Source organism: Camarhynchus parvulus, chromosome 9, assembly GCF_901933205.1.
Source record: "Camarhynchus parvulus chromosome 9, STF_HiC, whole genome shotgun sequence".
Classification (NCBI taxonomy): domain Eukaryota; kingdom Metazoa; phylum Chordata; class Aves; order Passeriformes; family Thraupidae; genus Camarhynchus; species Camarhynchus parvulus.
Window position 1 is genome coordinate 14,492,938 of NC_044579.1, and position 23,325 is coordinate 14,516,262.

A 23,325-nucleotide genomic window follows, 5' to 3' on the forward strand; every position below is an offset into this window, starting at 1 on the left:
ACTGTTCTGCTGTAACTAGAGCTTGATTACCTGGGCTTTGGTAAATTTCATGCTCAAACTGGCTTTTTAATATCAGTGGCATAAGTGATGAGAAAATATGTTCTAAAAGAAGCTACAAGTCAGGCAGTTTGATTGGCTCCTTGTACCATACAATATATGACCAAAAGGCAATTTTATGGGAGTGGATTATAAACCAAGACTTAGCTTATGAAGGGACAAATGTAGTTCAAAAAAAGCAATCTTTGTGTCTCATGTGCTCTGGACTCTGTTTTTATGCAGCTTCATTTCAGTAGAAACCAGCTAAAGAAGAAAAAAGGTTGATTTTTATGTTTTTCTGTCTGTGTGGTGCAAGCACATGCAGCAACTGGGAATGAAGAAAATCTCCATTTTGAGGCCATCTGTGTCGGTTCTTTTGTCTGAACCTGACAAGAGGTCATGGCAGATGGTGGGGTCACAAAGTCTGGCTGCTCGGGCTTGACAAAATGTGTTCATAAAGCTGGAAGAATCCCAACTGTTCTTACTGGCTGAGGAGCATTGTGGCAAAGGACTGTAATAGTTTATGGACAATACCTTCTGCATCATTAAGCTTGACAGGAAATAACTTGTCATGATGAACCTAGTTTGCTTATCTGCAAATAAGTTAAAACTGCTCAGCAATTATGTTCTTAACTACATTTTATTTGAGTGAATTACTTCTAAAGCCTCTTAAAGAGAGGGAGGTCAGACTGCAATGGGAATTTTGGCCAGAGCTCCAGATGATGGATTTGGAGAGTTCATCTGCAGGGGTCAGAAATGTCAAAAAAGAACAGGCACCAAAGATCATAATTTTCAGATGTATTGCAAGAATTCAGTATTTGCTCCTTGCCATGACCTCTGTAGCTTTATGGATTCAGGTTTCAGGATTACTGCAGATCCAGTAGCTCCTTTCCCCAGGGTGGGAATAGATACCTCTTTGTAATATCTTCTCTAAAGCCAGAGAAAAATTTGTATTATTTTCTTGGATGTTTTGTGGTGAAACTAAAATGTACAAGTTTTCACAGGAGAATGTCTTAGTAGATTTGTGTGGTGTTCACATGCTGGAGTAACTGCTTAATTATGGCTGCAATAAAGGGAGGCACCAAGGAAGAGAAGTACAGCTCAGTCAACAGGAAGTGGAGGATGCCACTACATTGAATAAAATGATTCTCCACTAACAGTTTAATTGATATGATGTCTGAATAAACCAAGAAGTGTGTAGAAACAGTGTAAAATTTAAAATTCTCCTGGGTTATCCAAAGCTACTGAAGCAGCAATGGGATGTGATGGTAGAGTTCCTCATTAGTTGCGTACACTACTGAAACAACCCCTGGCACTTTCCTGGAGGGAGATGAAGACATTGGCTATTCTCAGACTTGACAAAGGTTAAAATACAGAGGAAATAGCATAAATTGCATCCTACTTTTGTAGCTGGTGAGTTCTGCTGCAAATGGTCATGAATCTTCTTTGATAAGTAGTTTAGGTATCTTCCTAATTTTACTGAATTGATTCCACACTTCAAAGTGTGAACAGTTCTCTCTCTCTTATTCATCCAAATGCAATTCAAATGTCTTTTTAGTCCATTTTTAAACTGCAAGTACTACTTATAAAGTACTTTTCAAGGTATCTAAACAATTTGTCAAGTTAATTCTATCTTTAAAATGGTTTGTGTTGACAACACTGATTTGTAACTTTTCTTCTGTTTTCTATAATGCTTCTGGAAGCTTTCATTTAAAAAATAAGTCACTTTAAACTATTTTTTGGTGTACCAAAATTTTTGTCTTTTCCTGGAATTCTAATATTATAATTCTAATTATAATTCTAATATTATAATTCTAATATTACACAGGTTTAATAAAAAGCATGAAAATATTTAAAAGATTATTTAGAGCTGAATTTTTTTTCTTGCATGTTTCCTAAAAATTCTGAATGTTTTCTGTTTTTTCTATATATACATTTTATTAAAAGCCTTCTCTGTTGTTGGCTAAAGAGACAGTGGAGAGAAGTAATTCACTTCCATTTTTAAAGCCAATCTGCATTAAATGCAAAAATTGCGTGGTTTTAATTACAAAACTTTAGTAATGATATAACATGGTTTGCTAGGACATTAATGTAGTCAGGCCTTTATGTAAGTTGGGCCTTTATACATAGGATTTCATCTCTTCCTGTTCCAATAATGACCATTTTTAGTATTTCTGCAGAACCTGAATATTGTGGTGATTATTGTGATTATTTTCTCAGAAGCTTGGGTTTGAACTAAGGTATTTCATTAACTGTCTTACAGGATGTTCATTTTAAAGATTCTGTGAAGATGAAAAGGGATATCTTATGGCTTTATGAAATATAAAGCAATACTGTCTGACATGACGGCAAAAAATGTAAGTATGACTCTTCCACATGTGTTACTGTTCATGTTGGCATTCTGCCACTCACTGCTGACTTTCAGAATTGTGTGGACAAATATAAGAAATAAGTCACAAAGACCTTCAAATTCAGAAATCTTATCTGATTTTTGTATACCACAAATATGTACCCCATCATCTTCTGCAGTATTTTGATAAATTTATACTGTTTAGAAGCTCTTTAAGCATGTGGAGTTTAGTTGGTCAGATAACTGTTGGTCAGGTAATTTAGTTGATTGATAACTGAGGCAGTGTTTTATGCTGTTTTCATATTGATCCATTCAGGTCCCTTCCAATTTGAGATATTCTGTGAGTCTATGATTTCTCTAACATTTCTTCAAACTTACGTGACAGCTGCACATTTTGTTGAATCTTCTCACCTTTGCACCTCTGTAAAATCCTTCCACTGAGTCTGAATCTCAGATCTCAAGAAAAAATAGAAGGACTGCATATTATTTGGCTGCTGTTGGTACATTCTTGGTTTCTAGAAGACTGGAGGCCTTCTGGTTCCTTTGCTTGCTCGTTCCCCAGCCTGTAGTGGTGTCTCAAGGCTCTATATTTGACTCCTCTATCCCGAGTTCTGAGGAAGCTTATGAAATGTCTTAACATTCTGACCTTAATTTTCTGCCTAATTAGCTGTGCTTCCTGAGGTACACAGCTTGTATAGAGAACAGTTCTGGTTAATCCTGGTGATCAGTGAATTGAGGGTGACTTTGGGCCCTGGGCAATTTGCCTGTTGACATCCTGCATTCTAGTTAAATCTGTGTGGGTTTAGGAGCCAACACCACCAAAGAACTGCCCGACAATGAAAGTGCAGGTAACCCAGGATTGTGCTCTGTTCAGTAACTGCAAAAGCTTTTGTGCATATTAGGTTAGATTGGTGCCAATGATATAGTTTGGTTTAAATCAATTCTCAAGTGGTGGAAATTTCTGTTGGCTTTATTAATAGCTTCGTTTGGAGTGTGGGTCCAGGCTTTGAGGTATCTTGTATCTCACTTTTTGATTCAAGTTTACCAAGACATAAAGTAAACTGATGTGTATATTCAAAGCCCTTTCCTTATTATTTCATAGGTCATATTCATCTCTAGTACAAATAAGTAGTTCTGCTGATGTATGTGGGACAGCTGCACAAATCCAGGTCATTTGTGGCTTTGACCTTCTGTTTGATGCAGTCAAAGGATAAATACCAATCCCAATAAAATCCATGGAGTGCTGTGTAATAGTCATAGAGTGGCACGGGCTGGAAGGGATTTCAGGAGGCCATCTACTCTGGGGTTTTGTGTAAAGCTCTTTCACACTGGAACCCAGCTCCTTGGTGCTTTGTTCAGGGCTCCATCAGGGCTGCGGGTTTTGAAAATCTCCAAGGACAGATGTGACATTCACTCTGGGTAACCTACTCTTGTTCTGAGTATAGAAATGTAATTTTGTTGTTTACTTCAGCACAATGTTATGGTTACTTTAGAGAAAAAATATTTTATTGGTGTGCATACTTTGAAATTTCGCATGTCAAAATGATGCAAACCTAGTCAGATACCTAATATTTATGGGTTTATGTTTAAAAAATTCAGCTGTTGTGGTACAGATGAATGTAGGACTCAGTTTTCATGTTTACCTGTTCATGTGGTGGTTATATGCTTTGTGTCATTAGTAGCACTTCTTAGGGTTTTCCCAACCTTGGTTACTCAGAATTGCTCTGGTTACTCAGAATAGTGTCAGCCCTGGTGTTTCCTGGTGCTGTTAGAAGGCTTCTGAATTTGCAGAGTTGCAGGGTTTAGATTCTGTACATACCTGGGGGTTTCTGCAGCTCAAAATCTGTTTCAAATGTAAGGTTAATATTTGTTACAGTGTCAGAAATGGTTTAGTGATCTGCAGAGTGAGTTGAGGGAGAGAGCTTCCTTGTGAGAGTACTTTCATCATTTTCTTTTATGTTGAAGCATCAAGGAAAGGAAATTTTGAAGTACTGGAATTTGAGCATCTTCCAGAAACTCTTGAAGGGTTTCTGTCAAATGTGCACAGCAGGAAGCTGCCACCTCTGCATTCTGCAATCACTGCTGCTCAGCTGGGCACGTGTGTGCTCCTGTTGCATCATAGCCCCGTGCAGTGAGCTGGGGCTGGAATGCCACAGTTGGAATTTCCACCTTGCAAGAAGCTGTGTTGAACAACCTCCTGTCCAGCCAGCTTGTGCTTCAAGCACGTGCCAGAATGTTCCTGGAGATTGGATGTGTGTGCAAGATGAAAAACCTTCCCTGCCACTGCTTTTCCTTCCTACCTCTGAGTGTGTAGTGATCTCACTGCTCATTTTCTTTAAACACAGGACCCTCTCTGGTATCTGTTTGTGGAATATTGTTTGTGGGTAATTTGACCTTCCTTAGAAAACTAATCCGACCAAAGAAGCGATGAATAATAAAATGTTGAATAAAAGTTCTCTTGGAAAAAATATGTTTATGTGCTTACCATATACATTGTACCCAGATGTAATTCACATCACCCTGTCCAACTGGGTTATTTCATTCTTTACTTATATAAGAAAATGTGGGTTTTTTCCTTGCCTGTTTTGTATCTCCTTTCCCAATGGTCCTTCAGGTAAAAAGACACCAAAAGAGTATTAACAAATGGAGGAAAAAAAGAGCAAATACTCATGGTAAATTTTAGTTTAGTTTACTCAAACAAATGAGTGATATAACTTCAGCAAGTTTTTTTAATAAGACTGTTAAGTTTTGGTTGTGAAGTTATTAGTCAGTGCTTCTCAGAGGGTGGCTGTCTTGCCATAGATAAGGTCAGTTAAATGGCTGTGATGTTCTCCTTTCACATTCAGCATGGAGGAAAGTTTCACTGCTGAGGATGGTCACAGAGACTGCCCAACCAAGCAGTGGAGAGGGCTGGGCTACAAGAGCTGCTCGTGGCAGTTGGTCCCATCCAAGACTCTGACTAGGACTCTTTCTTTCCCCTCACCCTGTTTGGAAACTTAGTCACCTAACAGGAAAGGCAAACACACCTCTAAGATATTTAGTAGTATGCAAAGGCCTGCCAGGTCCTTTCTTCATCTTCCATCGTGGCTGGGTTCTTTGTGCTGCAGATGAACAGAAGCAGGAGTCCAGCTCCTGCCATGCCCAGTAATCCAGGCACTCTGGGCCAGTGTTATAAAGTAGAAATATCAGAGGAGCAGTACAAAAAGTAACAAATTATTCCAGTTAAGCATTGGATTGTTCACTGGTTTCAGCTTAGGAGTTGTTACCGTACAAGATTCCCAAAAGCAGTGTGAGGTCTGTCTCAGATAACAACGTGGCCTGGGACCTCTTGAACACAGAGATGGAATCCTATAGAGGTCTTGCTGTGCAGCAGTATTATAATGTTGCATCACACATTGCTTCTTCTGAGGACTTAGGATCAATCTTCTGCAGGAGAAACAAATTTCTTGAGATCTGCTACATTTCTCACTTCAGTTCTCATGAAATTCAAGTTTGTTTTCGAGCTCTTCTAAACTTAGATACAAGGATTATAAAATTGAAAAAAGTACTGCTCTTTATAAATGTGTACTAGGATCATTGTAATGAAAACAACATATTTCTGTGCAAACTGAAGTTCTGTAATTTTGTGTCATTTGGATCACTGAAGTACAATATACACACAAAATCTTTCAGAGAATTAAATGTAGAAGTTAGAATTTTCATTCTGACACTGTATATGTATGTCATCTCCAGTGTTTTGCTGAAACAATAGGGAAATGTACAGTTGTAGATCTGGAGCTGAATGTTCAATTGTGAACACATTTCAGTGCTGTCTTTGAAGATGTTCCTTGTAATCCCTTCTCTTGGAATGAGTTGAGGCCCATCATCTAACATGATATTTATCCCTGTGGACCCCATTCTTTCCCTGAATTTAAAATTTCTCCCATTGGTGTTGTTCTAGTTGCTGCAGAGGCAGGCAGGGCTCCTGGGAGAAGGTGACACTGTTGTTGGTGTGAAGGCAGCAGAGGCGTGAGCCAGCAGTGCAGCCTCTTGTCCTTGGCTGGGCCTTGCAGAGCTTTACCCTGTGCAGTTCCCAGATGTGCCAACCTCTGGTTAAACATCTCCTCAAGAGCACATCCTCACTGAGGAGCCACAGTGGCCTCTTACCACACAAGGAGTGTTCCTTGTGCCCATGCACAGGAGATCCTGGAGTGCTGGATCTGCTACCAAACCTGCTAAGGAGGCGTTGTGGTTTGTTTTTGTCTTCCTCCCCTTGCCCTGCTCCCTGCTCCAGCCCGGGGCGTTCCTGTTCGGGCCCTCCCAGCCCTGCTGCATTGCTGCTGCGCCGGTGCCACCTGCTGGGAGACAGCCCTGCAGTGGGAGGGACAGTGGGACAGCCTCTGACACAGCCCCTGGGGACAGCACAGCAGCCCAAGCTGGGAGTGAGGAGGCTCTGGCTGGGTGTGCCAGGAAGGGCAGGGAAGGGACAGTCTGACAGTGACAATGCCTGAGATAAACTGAGGGCTGAGCATCTCGAAGGGCTTGTTTATAGGAGCACATCACTGAGCTCATTTGGGCAGTGTTTTACAATCAGAGTAGTGCAGCAACAGTTGATCTTCTTACTTGTCTCCTGATGGGGGAAAAATTTTAGTAGAAGTATTTTCAAGAGTCTGTCACAAAGCAGTGTGTGCAGATTTTCCCCTACAAAAATTACCTGCTGAATATTGAGAGACTGAATGCTTATAGCAGATATTCTTTTGTCTTGTGTAGTTTATTTTAGTTAAGTTTAATTTACCTAAAATTAAATGATGCTCTGACAGGAGTATATTAAAATTCTTCAAGTGGCCCTGGCATAGGTTCCATTATTGCTACATACATCTGTAAAATAAAGCAAAATGTTTGATCTTTCATCATATGATTGCCTTCTTTTAACTTGGATAGTGGAACCCTTTGTCCCAATGATTTACAGAAATACTCAAATTTTATAATATTTTAAAAAGAGGTTGGGATATGAGGGACTTCCCATCTCTTCCCTTCCTCATCCAGGATGATCTTGTATTTTTCTTTACAAACTACACCTTCCCATGCTTTGTGTCCATGCTAAAGTCTGAGTTGCACTATTCTGTATAAGATTTAAGTTTTCCATGTCTCCAGTAACTTACCCTCAGTAAATCAATGTATCACTGAAGTTGGGAATGTATTTAGAATGCATCAGTAGTCACATCTCATACCTGTAGACTGTGCAGCTTGGTTACTGAGCAATTGGACATGGGCAGATTTCTGCTGTAATTGGTGGCAGCCGCTCCCTTTGACTTGGAGGGGATGGTGCCTTACGCCATAATAGCCAGAATGGGCTGCTTGGGTCATATGTAGTGCACAGTCAGAATATTCAGGGTGGTTTTTAGGTAACAACTTAGTTAAAAGCAGACTTTCCAAATGTCCTGGATACCTTGCCTTGAGTCTCATGCACTTGTTAGACTCTACAGTCCATAAGATTATGATGTTCCATAATGCTGAAAGTTGCTTTTGTAATATTGTTAGTTGCATATTAGAAAACATAGAAAGGTTTATCATATTTTAAGACTTCAAAAATGTTTTGTTCAGGTTGGTGTGACTTCCACAAATGGAGACTTGAAAGGATTTATAGATCAGAACCAGAGTCCAACAAAAGGTAAGAGAATTCTATTTGATACATACATTAAGACTTATTTCACTGCAATATATGATTGATTCACCTTTGGGATACTCAGAATTTAAGTGTTCAAAATACATTTCATACATCCCCACTGGTAGTTGCTCAATAACAACATGTAAGTGTCAGTAGCAAAGATGTGAAGGTCTTCAGGATTTCAGAGGGGAAAAGAAGGGGTAATAAAAATAATAAGAGCATAACATAAGCCATTTTTTCATTCCTTGATGGTGAATAATATGCTGAATTTCCTGATTTCTAGTCCACCCTTAAAGTTTCCTGATTCTGTTCTAGTCAAAATGACAGAGAAGGCTAAGCATGATGTCATACTTCTTTCTAAATGTTCTGCACAATTTACAATAATAATTATGTTTTGTCCTGTCCTGTTTTATCTTAGCACTTCTGGATTAATCACTTTTGACTCAAAAACAATTTATGATCAGTCATAACAGCTATGGTATTCCAGTAAAATAAACCCCTTATCTGTATTATAAAACTCAAGGATTTGCAGTTCAGGAAACATTTCAATCAACCTTTCTAAGTAAATACTGGTTTGCTGTTATCCACTGCAATAATCCAATGCATGTAGCAGCAGGAAGGTTGATTTCTGGCTGATACCATCAAACCTAAGAGACTGAAAAATTGAGACAACTAAACAGAAAATGGCTGGAGCTACAGTATCTTCCTAGTTTTCTAAACTTTGCAGAACATGACAAACTGGTGGAGGCCTTTGAGAATTATTTATTGCACATTGTGCTTCATTGTTTTGTGATTATTGTGTTGTGATGCTAGGGAAAAAGACTAAGTGCAACATTTTCAAATAATTTCTGAAACAAGCAATTGATTTGTCCAGAAAATAACAGAATAACTTTATAAAGTATGGGTCATTACTGTTAGGAATATCCCATTCTTTATCAGATTTTGCTTCTGGGATGATGGATGCATTATTACCTCCATTTTTATATATTTTTTAAAATGCTATGATCTAATGATTTTTTTAACCTTGAGGTATAGTTAGAAATTGTTGCCATCTCTATTGAAATAAAATATATAAAATATCTTGTTCACAATGGATTACTCTTCTTAGAACATCAAATATTCCATAAAAGCTGGGGAAAATTGTACAGATACAGCCAGTGTCTAAGCTGTCTCTTACTTTCAGTTTAAAATATCCTTTACTACTTTTGGCATGTCCACTGTTGAACTCTGGAAATTATGGAGGGGGAAAACCTCCAAACCAGGCATTCAGGTCCACTGTCTCTTAACAGGGCTTTGTGAGCTTCCTAGTAAAGGTAGTTTGGTTTCTTTGGGGTTTTGGTGGTGGTGGGTTGTTGTTTGTTTGTTTTTGGGGTTTCTTTGTTGTTTTTTTAAATATACATTATTTAAATAATTTGCTATGATAAAAATAAAGGCAATTTATTGCTACATGTCTGAGCCTATTTATACTGTGCCTTCATAACACCCTTAGACTGAGGTGTGGTGCATTTATGATATGTTCAAAAACAAAGTAGAGAGGCCATTTGCTGTACTGAAAACCTTCTTGAAAGCATCAGATTTCAAGGGCTAGAAATTTTTGCTTAAAAACAAGTTGCATTTTTCTTTTCTTCCCAAGAAGCTAACTGTTGTGTGTGTTTGTTATTTGCCCTGCCCAGCAGAGGGGGCCTGGGGGGGGAGCAGCCCGGTGAAATCCCAGACCCCGGCTGGATGCCAGGGCACAGCCATGGGGCACCTGGGCCTGGGCACATCTGCTGCTGCTGCTGGGCCATGGCTACAGGATTCTTACCTTAAAATGGGTGATGTAGACTCACACAAAGGTTTTGAGGAATCTTACTGTCCTTAGTTAACACTTCTTTGTTACTGTATTCCCAGTTCCTATGAGTTTACATGTTGTTCTTTGTTTACTGCTGTGGAGGGAAAAGGGAGTCCAGGCACAGAGCACCAGTCTTGCAGCAGGCTCCATGAGGGAGGAGACATTAATCGCATCATAATTGTGGAGGGCTTGCTTTGGGTGGGAATCTTCACTTCTAAGACAACTTCACAATGCACTTTGCTTCAGTGCATCTTTCTATTACACAGTACCTATCTTTTACTAAGTCCTGACAGGGCTGGTGTTTCAAAAACTTGGTGCACAGGGCTGCTGTAAGAGAAGTACTTCACTGTATGCTTGAAGAGATAAAATGACCAAGACATCAGCAACAGTAATCCATAGCCTGTGCCTGGTGCTTTCAGATTCATACAGCTGTTAACTCCTGTAGATTTATCTCAAATTGAACAGTAAAAGACTGAAATTGTACTGCTCAGTGTAAGCCTGAAGTACATTGAAAAACTGTCTGCCCCATTTTATTTTTTTCTTTTCTACAGATCTCTTTGATTTCGTCTCTACGGAAATTTTAAAGTTAGGTTTGTAGCCCAGTAATTTTGTGCAATGCACAAATGAAGAAGTGTACCAATTAAATACTTGTGTACTAATAATGTGATAATAATTCCATTTTTTTAATATGCTTTTATCATACTGATCTTGGAGATCAGTAAATTTACTTATCTGTCTTAGTGTAATAGGGGACCCTGAGGACACATCACATATGTTATTCCAAAATATCCCAATGGGCTGCTGATATCTCACAGCTCTGAGCTGGGGTTTTTGCCATCATTGTCAAGCTGTAGGCTGTATTATTAAAAATGGCTGTCATTGAGACACTTTTAAAAAGTGGACATTTGTTTAGAGCTCTGAATATGAAATCCAAATTACCACCACTTCCCTGGTGTTTTGTTTGAAAATTCAATGGGTTTTTTTGTTGATGTATGCTTTGTGTGTAACCCCAGCTGGTTGGGCTATGCTCCCCATCAGCCATGGTCTCCTTCAAACTGGCTGTGACAGATTCTATAGATTCTCCAGTTGACGTTGTTTCTGATTATCTTTGCAACTGAGCTGCAGACCTAACAGATTTAGTTATACAGGGAAAAAATCATTAAAATTTCTTTAGCTTCATATTTGTATAGGAGTGCATGTTGTTTATGTGAAATTAGGCTATTTAGGCTGGCACATAATGATTTAAACTGAGTATGGTGAGAGCTGCTTTGTGCGTACATGTGAGCATGCATGTACATAAACATGAATAACTTTATCTGTGACTGCTTGAAGCTGAAGATCAATTTAAATTGATTTTTTCCTTTTTTGTGCACCAGTAAAATTATTGCACAAATGCCAGGAAGAATAATAGTTATGTAGCAATGATGGTTTTTTAAAATATGAAATTACAGCAACACTGGTTTCTCTCCCTGAGAAGCAACAATAGTGGTGACTGAAGAATGGAAGAATAATTTATGTAGAAGCAAAGTGCTTTTGTTCTGAGAGAAACATACATATAGATATCCACTGGCAGATTCTTATTCTGAATTTGCTTCAGTGCTAAGGAGGCTCAGTTTGGGATGGCTCTCTGTGTATTGCAGCTAAAGCCTCCCTATGAGAGTTTTACATGGGTTTCTTTCCCATGTGCTTGGTTTCCCATAGGTAAATGGGAATAATGACATTGACCTCCTTTGTGCCTTGAAAGTGCTGCTGAGAAACATTATATAAGAATTGAGCATTATTATACAAATCATTCCAGTTTGATCCATCTGTGCTGACCTTTTCCATGCATGCAGTGAGATTACCGTGACTCAGGGCTGATGGGGCTCATTGTGTTCAGCTTATCACTGTACTCACTGCTCTTGTGCTCTGGGACATAAATCAGTGTAATCTTTTTTTTGCCCCCAAATGATGGGTGTTATTAAGACTTGGCATTTATTTAGAATTTGGTCATGTTTAAAACCTTTGCAGTTGCTTTGCGATAGTGTATATAGTTAGTTTGATGATATTTCTGATGTCAGTTGAATACCAAAATCTGTTGAATGTCTTGTCACATCTACTTCCTCCTAAATATAATAATATAATGATATAATAATAATATTTGAAGCAATTGAGGTTACAGGAGTATCAGGACCATTATGCTATTTGGAAAAAAATAAAATGGTAGGGAGGAATATTTTATTTGTAATTGATAAAACTTTCTGGTTACTATTTTTTCAACTGCTGACAAACACAAAAAGCAACCTCTTACTGTGAAGAACTTGGTTGTTCTTTCTTTCTGACCACTGTGGATAAGAAATACCTCACTTATAAAAACAAACTGGTTCTTTTTCATCTATCTGTATTTTAAAATCTACACCTCCACATATTTATATTTGCCAATGAAGAAAAATTAAAAGTTAGAACAAGGGTGAGGAAACATTTCTTTGAAAACTTGGTCAACTCTTAAGATTGTTTTGACAGTAGTGCTGCCAAATGAGGGATTTGTGTAGGGATTAGAAGATTAAAATCTTTTTTATTGACAGTGACTCTGGCCAAAAAGACATTTAAACACGCACCATATGTAAGCAAATGTCTTTTTAAAATCAAGAGCAGGTCATTTGAATGACCCTTGTATTTACTGAAGTTACCCAGTGGTGCCAATGTTCCATTATCCAGGGAGCCTTGTAAATAAAGGCACAGTGCAGCAGTAGCTGCTAATTAGTGGTTTATTAGTGGTTTTTCCCAGGCTGCTCAGTAAATCTGGTGGGTTTGTATGGCTTTGGCCATGGGTCTGCATGTGTGTGTGAAGGAAGTACGTCCATGAAATGTTCTGAGCAATCACAGGTGCAGCTGGATCCCCATGGATCCCAGGGATGCCAGTCTGTGTGGCTGTGCCCAGTGCTGGGTGTGGTGGGTGGCCCTGAGCATTGCCCAGTGCTGTGAGCCCCACAAGGCCCCTCTGGCAGGGACAAACGTGGCAGCCCAGTGCCTCCTGCAGGCTGGGAGGTGCAGCTGGAGGCAGCTCTGTGCTGTAGCCCTGTGGTAGAAGAGCTGGGAGCCAAAACCGACATTTCACAATTTTACTGCACTTGGCCATGTGACCTTACACTGTCAACACCAGAGAAAGGAATTTATTTCTTTTCCCTGATAAGAAAAGGGACAAGAAGAAATAGTATGAGAGCTGACCTTGGAGGTAGTGGGGTCAAAAGTTTCAGTTGCAGCAGAAAAGAGGAAAATTCCTACAGCAGTACTGGGAAGTGACACATCATTGATGGCACCAGCCTGGAATGAGGGGAGAGACTGGGTGTTGATGGAATATGCTGGCACAGCTTGGGAAATCCTGGGCAAAATCCTCTAGCAAAAGTAAAACTGGCAAGTGAGAGAACTCTTGAGCTCAGCATGGGAACATGGTGTATGTAAATCATGAATTACTATCTTGTGCTCTCTGGCACTACGTCACAAAAGGTTTTTCGTAACAGAGCAGATTTACTGGAGGGGGTGGGTTTGCAAGTGTGGGAGGTTTATATTTGTTTTTGTAGGTGAGTTACATGACTGAATAATTTATTCATTTTATTGACTAGAGATGCAAGCTGCTTCTGAAGATGTTTTCAGATACAGATTTGCCTTTTGGAAAATTAATATTAAGTAGTAGTATTACTCCAGATGCCAAAAGAATCTACACAGAACATTAGAACATCCTAGTTTCAATTTGTTTGTATTTCTCATATATGTGTTGAACATTTCTTATGAAGGTGAGACTTCGCATAAATCTACATCTTTTCTACTTCTGTGCTGTAACTACAGAGATCCTTTTTCCTCTCAGTTGTCTTGCTTCTGCTTCCTGTTGCAGAGAAGTTACTTTGTTGAATTTATCATTTTTTCAGTAACCTCACGGAAAAACAGGTATATTAAAATGAAATGTAAAAAAAGAGACCATGATTCAGGACCAAGTGAGTAAAGAAAACTGGGCAGTGGAGGTGAACAGCTGATGTGAGAAAAGACAGGGAGCAGGGATGTGTAACACCTCTGAGTCAGCTTGGGCCATGTGGGCTAAGCTCAGTGTTGGCTGGCTCCTGGGGGAGGAGGGCTGGTGCCTGTGCTGCTCTGAAGGGACCTGTCACCTCAGATGCCTCAGCTGCTGGCTGCAGTGCCAGAGAACATTAGGAGCTCTCCAGGAACCTATCCTTGTCCTCATGACCCCAGCTGGAGCCAGGCTGACTCTGGATTACCAGGCAGGGGCAGCTCTTGTATTTGGTGGTGCCTCAGAGCCACTCCTCCCCACTCTGGTCAGGCTGGTGTAGGAACAGGGGCTGGTGTTTGATTGATGGGTTCCCAGCTCTCCTGCTTTGAAGCTGTCACAGAGAAAGGAGCTGCTGCCACCACAGTGGCAGTCTGGATAAGCCAATGTGCTCAGGGCTTTGAGAGGCTTGTGCACAGCAGTTTGAACACCCATGGAGTAGCAGTGGTGCTGCAGCAGTTTTGATTTAAACATTAATTCCAAATAATCGAAATACAAGATGCAATTTGGGATAGAGGAGGAGCAGCAGTATTTTGGGGCTGTCAGCACAGAGCTGCTCTTCTCTGTGGAAGGCAGGATGATTTAGATCCATAAGCAGTTTGGGATCACAGAGATGATAAACATCTTGGGATGAGAACACCCTGCACTGGAGAAGGAATGGGAGACTTTATTGTGACATGCAGCTGCCTGCTCTGTGACTTTAGGTGAGTTGTAAAGGCATCCCTTACTCCATCTGTGCAGTGGCAGGCTGTGGCTGGTTTACATCAGCAATGACTGTGGAATGCTCTGGGACAGTCAGATGAGGAATAGTTAAGGCTTTGAAGATTTATGGATGCATATTTCTTACACATGACTATGATTGTAAGTAGGATTTGTATGTTGGCTTCTATTAGAAGTGTTCTCATTAATTTTCACTTCTAATACTGAGGAATGTCAGGCTGTGTGCTCTTTTTCTTAAGTAAGAATAAATTGTTTCTGGAAATAAAATACATGTAATTTTAAAAGTAAAATAGTGAAGGTGTAGTTTTTTGAGGTGTCCTTGTGACATCTGCTGAGAGGTCTGGAGCTTACCTGAGGGTGTGTTCACAGCAAATAAAACAAAGCCAACCTGATTCCAGAGCGTTAGAGTGATGGGAGAATTTTGCCAAAGTGTTTTTCACGGGTTACTAAGGAAGTAATTTAAAACTCTCCTTTTACCATTCTTTTTAGGTAATATTTCAGTAATCACCTTGCCAGTTTCCAGCACCAACTCTCCCACTAAGATTTTGCCAAAAACCTTGGGACCAATCAATGTGAATGTTGGACCTCAAATGGTAAGTTTTGCAACCGCAGTAATGCCAGCTTGTGTAACTGGCTGTGACTTCCTGCTGGTGTAAGACAGGGGAACACGAGAGGAACTTGCTGCCTCCTGCCTCAGCCACGAAGTGCCCCAGCTGCATGGGAGGGAGGTGACCTGGGAGCACAGCAGGCCTGGCATGCCAGAACTGCCACTCCCAGCAATGCTCCTGTATGTGCCCTTAGGGGGTACCTATCTTCTGGGTGTTGAGTGGAAACTGAAACAGCTTTACCAGCTGACATTTTAACTATTACTCAAATGTGTTTTAAGAAAATCCCCTCATTGTTGATACTCTTTAAATGTTTTAAGTCATGTTCTCACCAGTAAATCTCCAAAATTGTCAGAGAATGTCTTTGATGTGTTGGGAGAAATTCTAAACTTGTTGAAACTACTCTTCTTAAAACTCTCTTTTCCTGTCCATGATAACTGTATTTGTATATTGATGTTCCAGGGATTTTGGATCTTGTTTTGAGAAAAAATTTAGATTTTCTGTTGGTCAGAGAGCTAAGTAGGCAATATTGTGAACAGTTTCTAGTAACCTGATACCTCCTTGCCAAGCACTTAGCCTGAGAACAGAACCATTTATGTGTTTCATAAAAATGGTGTTGGGTCTTTTTCACCTGAGCAGTGTTCAGTGGGGGTTTGTCCCAGCTGGGCAGAGGGGCACACACATCACAGCCACCCCCGTGGCACTCCCTGCTCACAGAGCTCTGCCCCCAGCACTGGCCAGGGGCTGCCTGCCAGGAACAGCTGAGAACGTCAGTGCTGATGTCTCACAGGCCTGTGCCCTGTGGCACTGCCCTGGAACACTCTGCCGCTGAGGATGTGTCCTGGCAGTGCAATAAATAGCCCACAACAGGGAGAGCACTCACTTAATGCACTCCCTACTCTTGTGACTGACTTCTCAAGCCCTGCTTTTGCTTTCAGTGAGCCCTGCTTGCAGTTTAGGTTCTATAGCAGGTAGAAGTTGCAAAAGCTACTACGTGATGCTACGTGATGTGAGACACGCCTTTTTTTTTTATTCTTTTATTCTGCTGCTTTGCAAGGATAGATCTATATTCAGAAAACATTTTCTTAATAAATAGACATTAACACAGGCTTTCTAAGACACCCAGCATACAGCTGTGTTGTGCCAGGCTGTTTAAAAGCAAATGCTCCCGAGCTCTCAGCAGTGGCAGTGTTAGCGCTCCCTCATCACCTGCCTGTGTCAGCAACACCCTGCTTGATCAATTAATTAATTTATGTAGGCCTTATTCCCCCCCCCCCCCCGCGGGTTGCAGGCCCTGGTGCCGCTGCGGGGCAGGAGCGCTGCAGGAGCGGCCGGCTGCCGCTAGAGGGCGGCGCGGGCCGGGCCGGGCCGGGCTCTGCCTCGCCCCGGGGCCGTTGGCACCGCCGGCCGCGGCCGCTCCTTGCAGCGAGCCCCGAAACACCGACCGGCCCCTGACACCCCTGCCCCGAAACACCGACCGGCCCCTGGCACCTCTGCACGGAAACACCGACCGGCCCCTGGCACCTCTGCACGGAAACACCGACCGGCCCCTGGCACCCCTGCCCCGAAACACCGACCGGCCCCTGACACCCCTGCCCCGAAACACCGACCGGCCCCTGACACCCCTGCCCCGAAACACCGACCGGCCCCTGGCACCTCTGCACGGAAACACCGACCGGCCCCTGATACCCCTGCCCCGAAACACCGACCGGCCCCTGACACCTCTGCCCCAAAACACCGACCAGTCCTTGAGAACTCTGCCCCAGAGCAGCAGGCTGGTGACAGGAGCGACACCTGTCCTATGCCTGCCTGCAGTGGGTAAAGGCGGGCACTTTTGGTTCTCCAGTACCAACTAGGAAATAAATACATTCCTGCACCTGTGTTTTGGTTTCTCTAAAATTCTCTTTTCCCTTGGTTCTGTCAAGCTATACATTTGCAAACAATAAATGAGATAAATTTATGTCTTTAAGACAAAAAAGACATTCACAACCTGGTACCGGGGAGACGTGAAGTAAAGCTCAATAAGCTAAGGAAATGGGGAATTCTTCACATAGCATTTTTCTACTTGTCTAAACAATAGTGATGGATACCAAACAAATGCTGTATACTTATCACTAGTTTATATATATATATGCATATATATGTACACACTTGCAGTACCTATATATCTGCTCTATACTTACAGCATATACTTACAACCTGAGTGCCTTGGGATGTTACACAGCTGTTGGATAAGCTAAATAGTAAAGGAAACCACAAAGTTTAGTACAGTCACTACTCCAAATGTCACTAATAAATGGAGTAAAGTAAAACAAAGTTTTAAAAAATTAGGTAAGGTATAAGAGTAAAAAGCACTGTCCAAGAAGCTTTGATATGAATCTTACCATAATGGAATCAAAATAATTAAATTTTGTTAGTTTTAAAGATTAGTTTGATCAATACTGTTTTATTTTTAAATATTACTGAAATTATTCTGGTGACCTACTTTGAAAAATGAACTCGGATGTGATTTAAAAGTTAAGACTGGGTGTTAGTGTTAACCTGTGTACCTACAATTTCACCAGGTTTGCATAAATGTAAATTCTATCTATACCATAAAGACTTTACATTTAATTCTGTAGGTACAATTAGTTGCCAGAGTGCCTTGGGATCTTGTGAATGCTAGAAACTGTAGGGAATGCTTTGCCTGCAGCTCAGATTGTTTTTTGTATAGACAATTACAAGAGACAAATCCATTGGAAAGAAAGAAGGCTGTATTGATTACATTGATCAAGAAGTTGCCTAGATGTACTCATGAAGAAACAATTGGGTGTCTATTCTATAGGTACAGATCTTATCTGCCATACCTAGGAATTACTTGGAATCATTTCTCTGGTTCTTGTCCATGTGAATAATGCAGTAATATGGTAAAACTAATAGGAAACTTGGCAGCACTGTAATGGCCTTGCTCTATGAAGATCTTCTGGTGCCATCTCTTCTGTATACTGTGACTGCTTCTGGTACAGAATTATTATTACTTTTCTTAGTGCAATGCTTAGTATGAATTTTTGGCTGTATTTACTTCTGTTTTCTTTAGAGAGCTGTGGTTTTTATTGCTGAATTTTACAGATCATAAGCACCCCACAAAGACTGGCCAGTTCAGGGAGTGTTCTGATCGGGAGCCCGTACACCCCGGCTCCAACCATGGTCACACAGACACACATCACAGAAGCGTCTGCCTGGGGCCCAGGGTAAGGCTTTGGTCTCTTTAAAGGTATCTGAGCATCTCTTCTCATCTTTTCCATTGTTTATACTGTTGAATCTATGCTGACTTACAGTTTCTACTTCTTGCACAACTAAATGGGGTATAGCATGTGCTTTTCAGGCTGGGAGGCACTTCTGATGTCTGGAGCATGTAAACACAAATTATAAGCACCAGTCACTTCACTGTCTGCTTTAATTGTGGTTTCTTGGTGAAAATGGAGAGTCACAGGGACTCCTGTTAAAAGAAGCCTTTATTTTTTCCAGCAGTTCATGGTATATCCATGTAGCAGATGCCTACAGGGGGAGAAAGTGTCAAAAACACTTCAACAGGCATTTAAGAATAAACTGTAATAGAACACTTTGAATATAATCAGTGTGGTATTTTTATTACTATTGTACATTAACAACAAGTTTCGTGGGGTTCTGAGGTGCTCCAGCCAAACATGACTTTCTTTATCTCATCTAATTAAATCTGGTCTTTACATTGTTTCTTGGTATTTTGTTTTAATATCAGTACTGCTGAGCTTAGCTGTCTCAAAACAGAAATGTAGTGCTTTGCCTCTGAAAAAGTAATATATTTCTGCATCTAGATTAATTTTTCTAATCAGTGATGAATGTCAATATTACCTTTTCGACAGTTAAGATGGGAAATGGAACATCTAGGAGAGCAGGAATGAGAGTGCAATATTTGTGCCTTGACTTTTCTCCATTTTACTCTGTAAGCAAGGTCTGTCATAGGTTGTACTTCCCAATTACTGTATTCTTCCCCAGAGAGTCAATAACTGCAGGCCCAGCCACACAGTTTTTAAGCTGATTTTTTTTTCCTAGCTGAATGTTCATTTCCTGAAATACTTGAACTTAGTTCTGATTTTATTTGAGAAAGGGCTTGTCAAAGATCACTTTTTTTCTGCACATTTTGTGAAATGTGGAGGCCAGACAGACGTTCTTTCAGTACCCAGAAGAGGGACAAACTCTGCTGTCTGGGCACAGCTTGCTGAACCAGAGAATTGACACGCGTCACTTTCCAAAGTGCTGTGCAGTAGTGGGGATTCCCAGAGCAGCCTTGGGCAGTGCATCAACCACCACCACCAGGCAGCACCGTCCTGTTTGTGTGCTGCCCAAGTCGAGACACAGGATTTCCAATGAGCTTCATCCATAAAAAGGCTCGAGATGACTCCAGACAGACCAGTCAGTAGTGATGCATGCAGAAGTCCATACAATGGGCCATATTTTCATTTGAGGAACAGAGCTAAGGAAGGGTCTGTGGTATTCCTGAACTGAGGTAGCGAGCCATGGCTGTTGAAGACACTTCAGAAGGCTGCTTGCTTTACCCATTGTTTACTTCACAGACTCTAAATTATTTCCAAAATGAGAGGAGCGGGTTCACTGGCAGGACTCAGCACAGGCTCTGGCAGCCTGGTGTGCAGAGCAGGGCACAGCTCTCACTCCCTGCTGTCCCAGGCCCGTGCCCAGGGCAGCCCCCAGCCCAGCTGCTCAGCCCCGTTAAGCACCATGGACAGAAATCCCTTTGGTGCTGCTGAGGGAGGGGCCTGGTTGTGCCTTCTGGATCACACAACCAAAGTGTGCTGGCTTTCAAGCACAGTTTTTCAAGCCCCTCATTTTTGTTTAGCTGCTTTCCCAGCAGTGGCAGGTGCTGAGCTGTGCAGGTCTGTGCTGGGAGCCCAGCTTTGGCAAGTGCGGGGACGCAACGTTCCCCAGCTCAGCACAGCTGTTGGGCACTGCCTGGGGCTGCTGCACGAAAAGGCAGGGCTGGACAGCAGCTCCTGCTTGCTGTGGGCAGTAAACTGGAGGATAAGGAATGGCCTGTGATTGCAGACTGCTGCTGCTGCTGTTCAAAATTCATAGCAGCTGCTTCTTCACAGTCTGTCTCCAGCTCTGTATGCATCAGTTCTAACAGGAATATGTTTAGTGTTTTACCTTGGGTTTTGTTTAAAGATTCCTAAACATTCACTGGCTTGAAAATATAGGATATATCTTATGCACTTTTTAAAGACATTTTTCTTCCATATGGAGGAATTTTAAATAGGAATTTTCAAAGGAGCCCAGCTTCTCCTTTTTGATGGACTTTGGACATCTAGCTCACACAGCACTTCCTGTAGTTCCAGGTGAAGTGACTTCCCTCAATTCCTGCGGGCAAAGCATGGTAAAATTTGGAATAGAATTTGTCTGCCAGTGTGCTCTGACAACTTCCTCCACAAGTCCCAACCACCTTCCCTCAAATTTTGTCAAGCTCTGTGTGTTGTATTTTTCCTTTCAGTAAACATGTAACAGCAAACACTAGAACCAGCTAGGCCCCATACACAGTGATTTTAGTGGTCTATAATGTTATTTTCAACTTAAGTTTGAATTGTCTTGTCTTAGGGAGCGAAAACGGACTCAAGAAATTATAGAGTCAGATTTTTCAGAAAGGTGAGTGTTACTGAATGTGTATGTTGTGTAGAGTCATACCTGCTTTACTTCAGATTTGCCTTTCAGAAAGATAACTGCCCAGTTCCTGCTTTCAGCAGTTTTCACTCCTTCACATCAAAACTGTGTTGTGGGTTTTTTTAAGTCTGCTGGTGTTCCTTTTTATTCTTTTTTGTTTATTTTACATGTATTCTGTTTTCTTAGATACATTCACAATTTTGAAAATCATTCTTGGTTTTTTTGATAGTTTCTTTAGTTTTTTACTGCTGATGGGGGGCCCTTTTTCTGTGAAATAACAGCTCTCCCTGGGACACATTGTCAAGTGAAACCATGAGACTAATTTTAAAAAAAAGGAAAAAAGAAACAAAACCAACACAGCTGAACTTTTTAAAGGCTTCTATTGAATTACACATCCAGATCTAGTTTGTCTGATAAAAACAACTGCTCCTGGTTTTTTTTATTACCATTACCTTTTCTGGAAGAAGGTGAATGGAAAATAACCCTGACAGTTTGCCAGTTCTTAATTTAGCACCTTAAAACCCAATGACTATGTACTTACTCTCCACAAAAGAGATTCTTGTATCTGTTTTATGATGGATACATCATAGAATAGATGTGTATATAGGTCTGTATACTGTGATGTATATGTGTGAATATATTCTGTGATGGACACATTTTAATTCCCCTAATGACCAAGTTTAGTATCTCCTGCTGTATATTACACAGGGATGTCTGAGCCTTTCTATTTTAGGCACACACATGAGAGCTCCACATAGACATGGCTTCCAGGTACATAAGCACCCTGGGAGATTCTCCTCTTTTTTTTGGTTGTTCTTTTGTGAGACTACCTGGAGATGAATTACAAATCCATTTTAAGCATCTTCCCAGCAGCCTGTGTTCAAATGCTACCAATGTAGAAATAGTCAAGGAAGGAGCTCTAGTGCACTTTTTTGCCAACTTGTAAGAAGCAAGAAATTGATGCAAAACTTTTATTTTTTATTTAGATAGTCCAGATTTCTGTTACAAAGTGCAGACCTTTTGCTGTGTAACAAAGTACCTTATTAACATTCAGTGTATTAAAATAATACTTTTCTCTTTTCAGTAAGAGAAGCAAGAAAGGAGATAAAAATGGGAAGGGTCTGAGGCATTTTTCAATGAAAGTTTGTGAAAAAGTTCAACGTAAAGGAACAACTTCATACAATGAAGTCGCTGACGAGCTCGTATCAGAATTCACAAATTCTAACAGCCACCTAGCAACAGATTCAGTAAGCAAATATGTGTTGAATTTTGTTATACCAATACAGATTTGTCTGTTTTATCATGGAATTCTGTTTCTGCACTGTCCTGCCACAGTCCATACTCTCCTTCACTTAACTAGTTCTCAAATATAAAGACTTACCCTTTGAAATCTCAAAATACAGAATTAAGGTGAAGAATTGAGCTCCCTCTAAATTATAAACCAAGTAGAGGAATCTGACAAAATAACTCACTTTAAGAAAAGGCTACTCTTGTGTATGTGGTCTTGCCAGGCTTTTCAACTGTGCCAGACTTACCATGATGGAATTTCCTGCACAGGTGCTTCAGGAAGACTTGAAACTTCCATTTGCAACCAAGCATGCTCCTGTGGTGTCCAAGGGGTATCAGAGATGAAGGATCGTGGTTTAACACCACTCTGACCAGAACTGCCATTCTGGCATTTGAGCTTCTCCATGTCTGTGGAGGATGTGTTCAATTGCTTTTCCTTTTTTAATTCAATTCTTTTGTGGTAATTAGTGTTGTATTGTTTTCTTAGCAGGCTTATGATCAGAAGAACATTAGACGGAGAGTTTACGATGCGCTCAACGTCCTGATGGCAATGAACATCATTTCAAAGGAGAAGAAGGAAATCCGATGGATCGGCCTTCCCACAAACTCAGCTCAGGAATGTCAGAATCTAGAGGTAAAGGGAGGCACATGGGAAATTCTGGTTTGTTCACGTGTTGTGATAATTGACTTGCTCTTCTTTAGAAGAGGGATTTTTTTTCTTAATTTGAACCTGATTGGTTTTGATGCTTGTCCACTATGGAAATACAAATTCTGATACTGAAATAAACTGAAAAAATATGTTTGTGTATGCTTAGTTCAGTTTCATTTAGTATACATTATATTTAGTTTTTTTAAAAAGCCAAGCTGTTTATCTTACAAAAATGGTCATTGATGAAATCAGGGATTATTTTTAAGATTAAAGTCTGTCATACCTTGAATTAACCAGAAGAAAGTCAAAAGAATTTATGGTTCAGTTATGCTCACAAAATGGTTTCCATTTAAAATGAGACCAATTCTCTATTAATGTCTGTACTTGGAAATATAATTCAAAGGGAATTAAATTGAAAAGAATTCCTGCTGGAATGTCAGATATTAGTTATGATCTGCCAGAGAAAGCAAGAA

The 23,325-nt window shown here is 40.6% G+C and overlaps 1 protein-coding gene across 3 annotated transcripts in view; it reads left to right on the top strand.

The window, feature by feature from the left end:
• Positions 1 to 23,325, top strand: part of TFDP2 (transcription factor Dp-2) — a 60,356-nt gene that overhangs the window by 8,848 nt on the left and 28,183 nt on the right. Inside the window, exons 2-8 of one of the 3 annotated variants that reach the window (XM_030954133.1) lie at positions 2,300 to 2,393; positions 7,970 to 8,036; positions 15,113 to 15,216; positions 18,337 to 18,458; positions 20,854 to 20,901; positions 22,001 to 22,163; positions 22,694 to 22,837. In XM_030954133.1, the coding sequence (XP_030809993.1) occupies positions 2,352 to 2,393; positions 7,970 to 8,036; positions 15,113 to 15,216; positions 18,337 to 18,458; positions 20,854 to 20,901; positions 22,001 to 22,163; positions 22,694 to 22,837 (690 nt within the window). In that variant the 5' untranslated portion in view covers positions 2,300 to 2,351. Of the gene's footprint in view, positions 1 to 2,299; positions 2,394 to 7,969; positions 8,037 to 15,112; positions 15,217 to 18,336; positions 18,459 to 20,853; positions 20,902 to 22,000; positions 22,164 to 22,690; positions 22,838 to 23,325 lie in introns of all 3 variants that reach the window. The other 2 variants (XM_030954132.1, XM_030954134.1) reach the window with 2 other exon arrangements.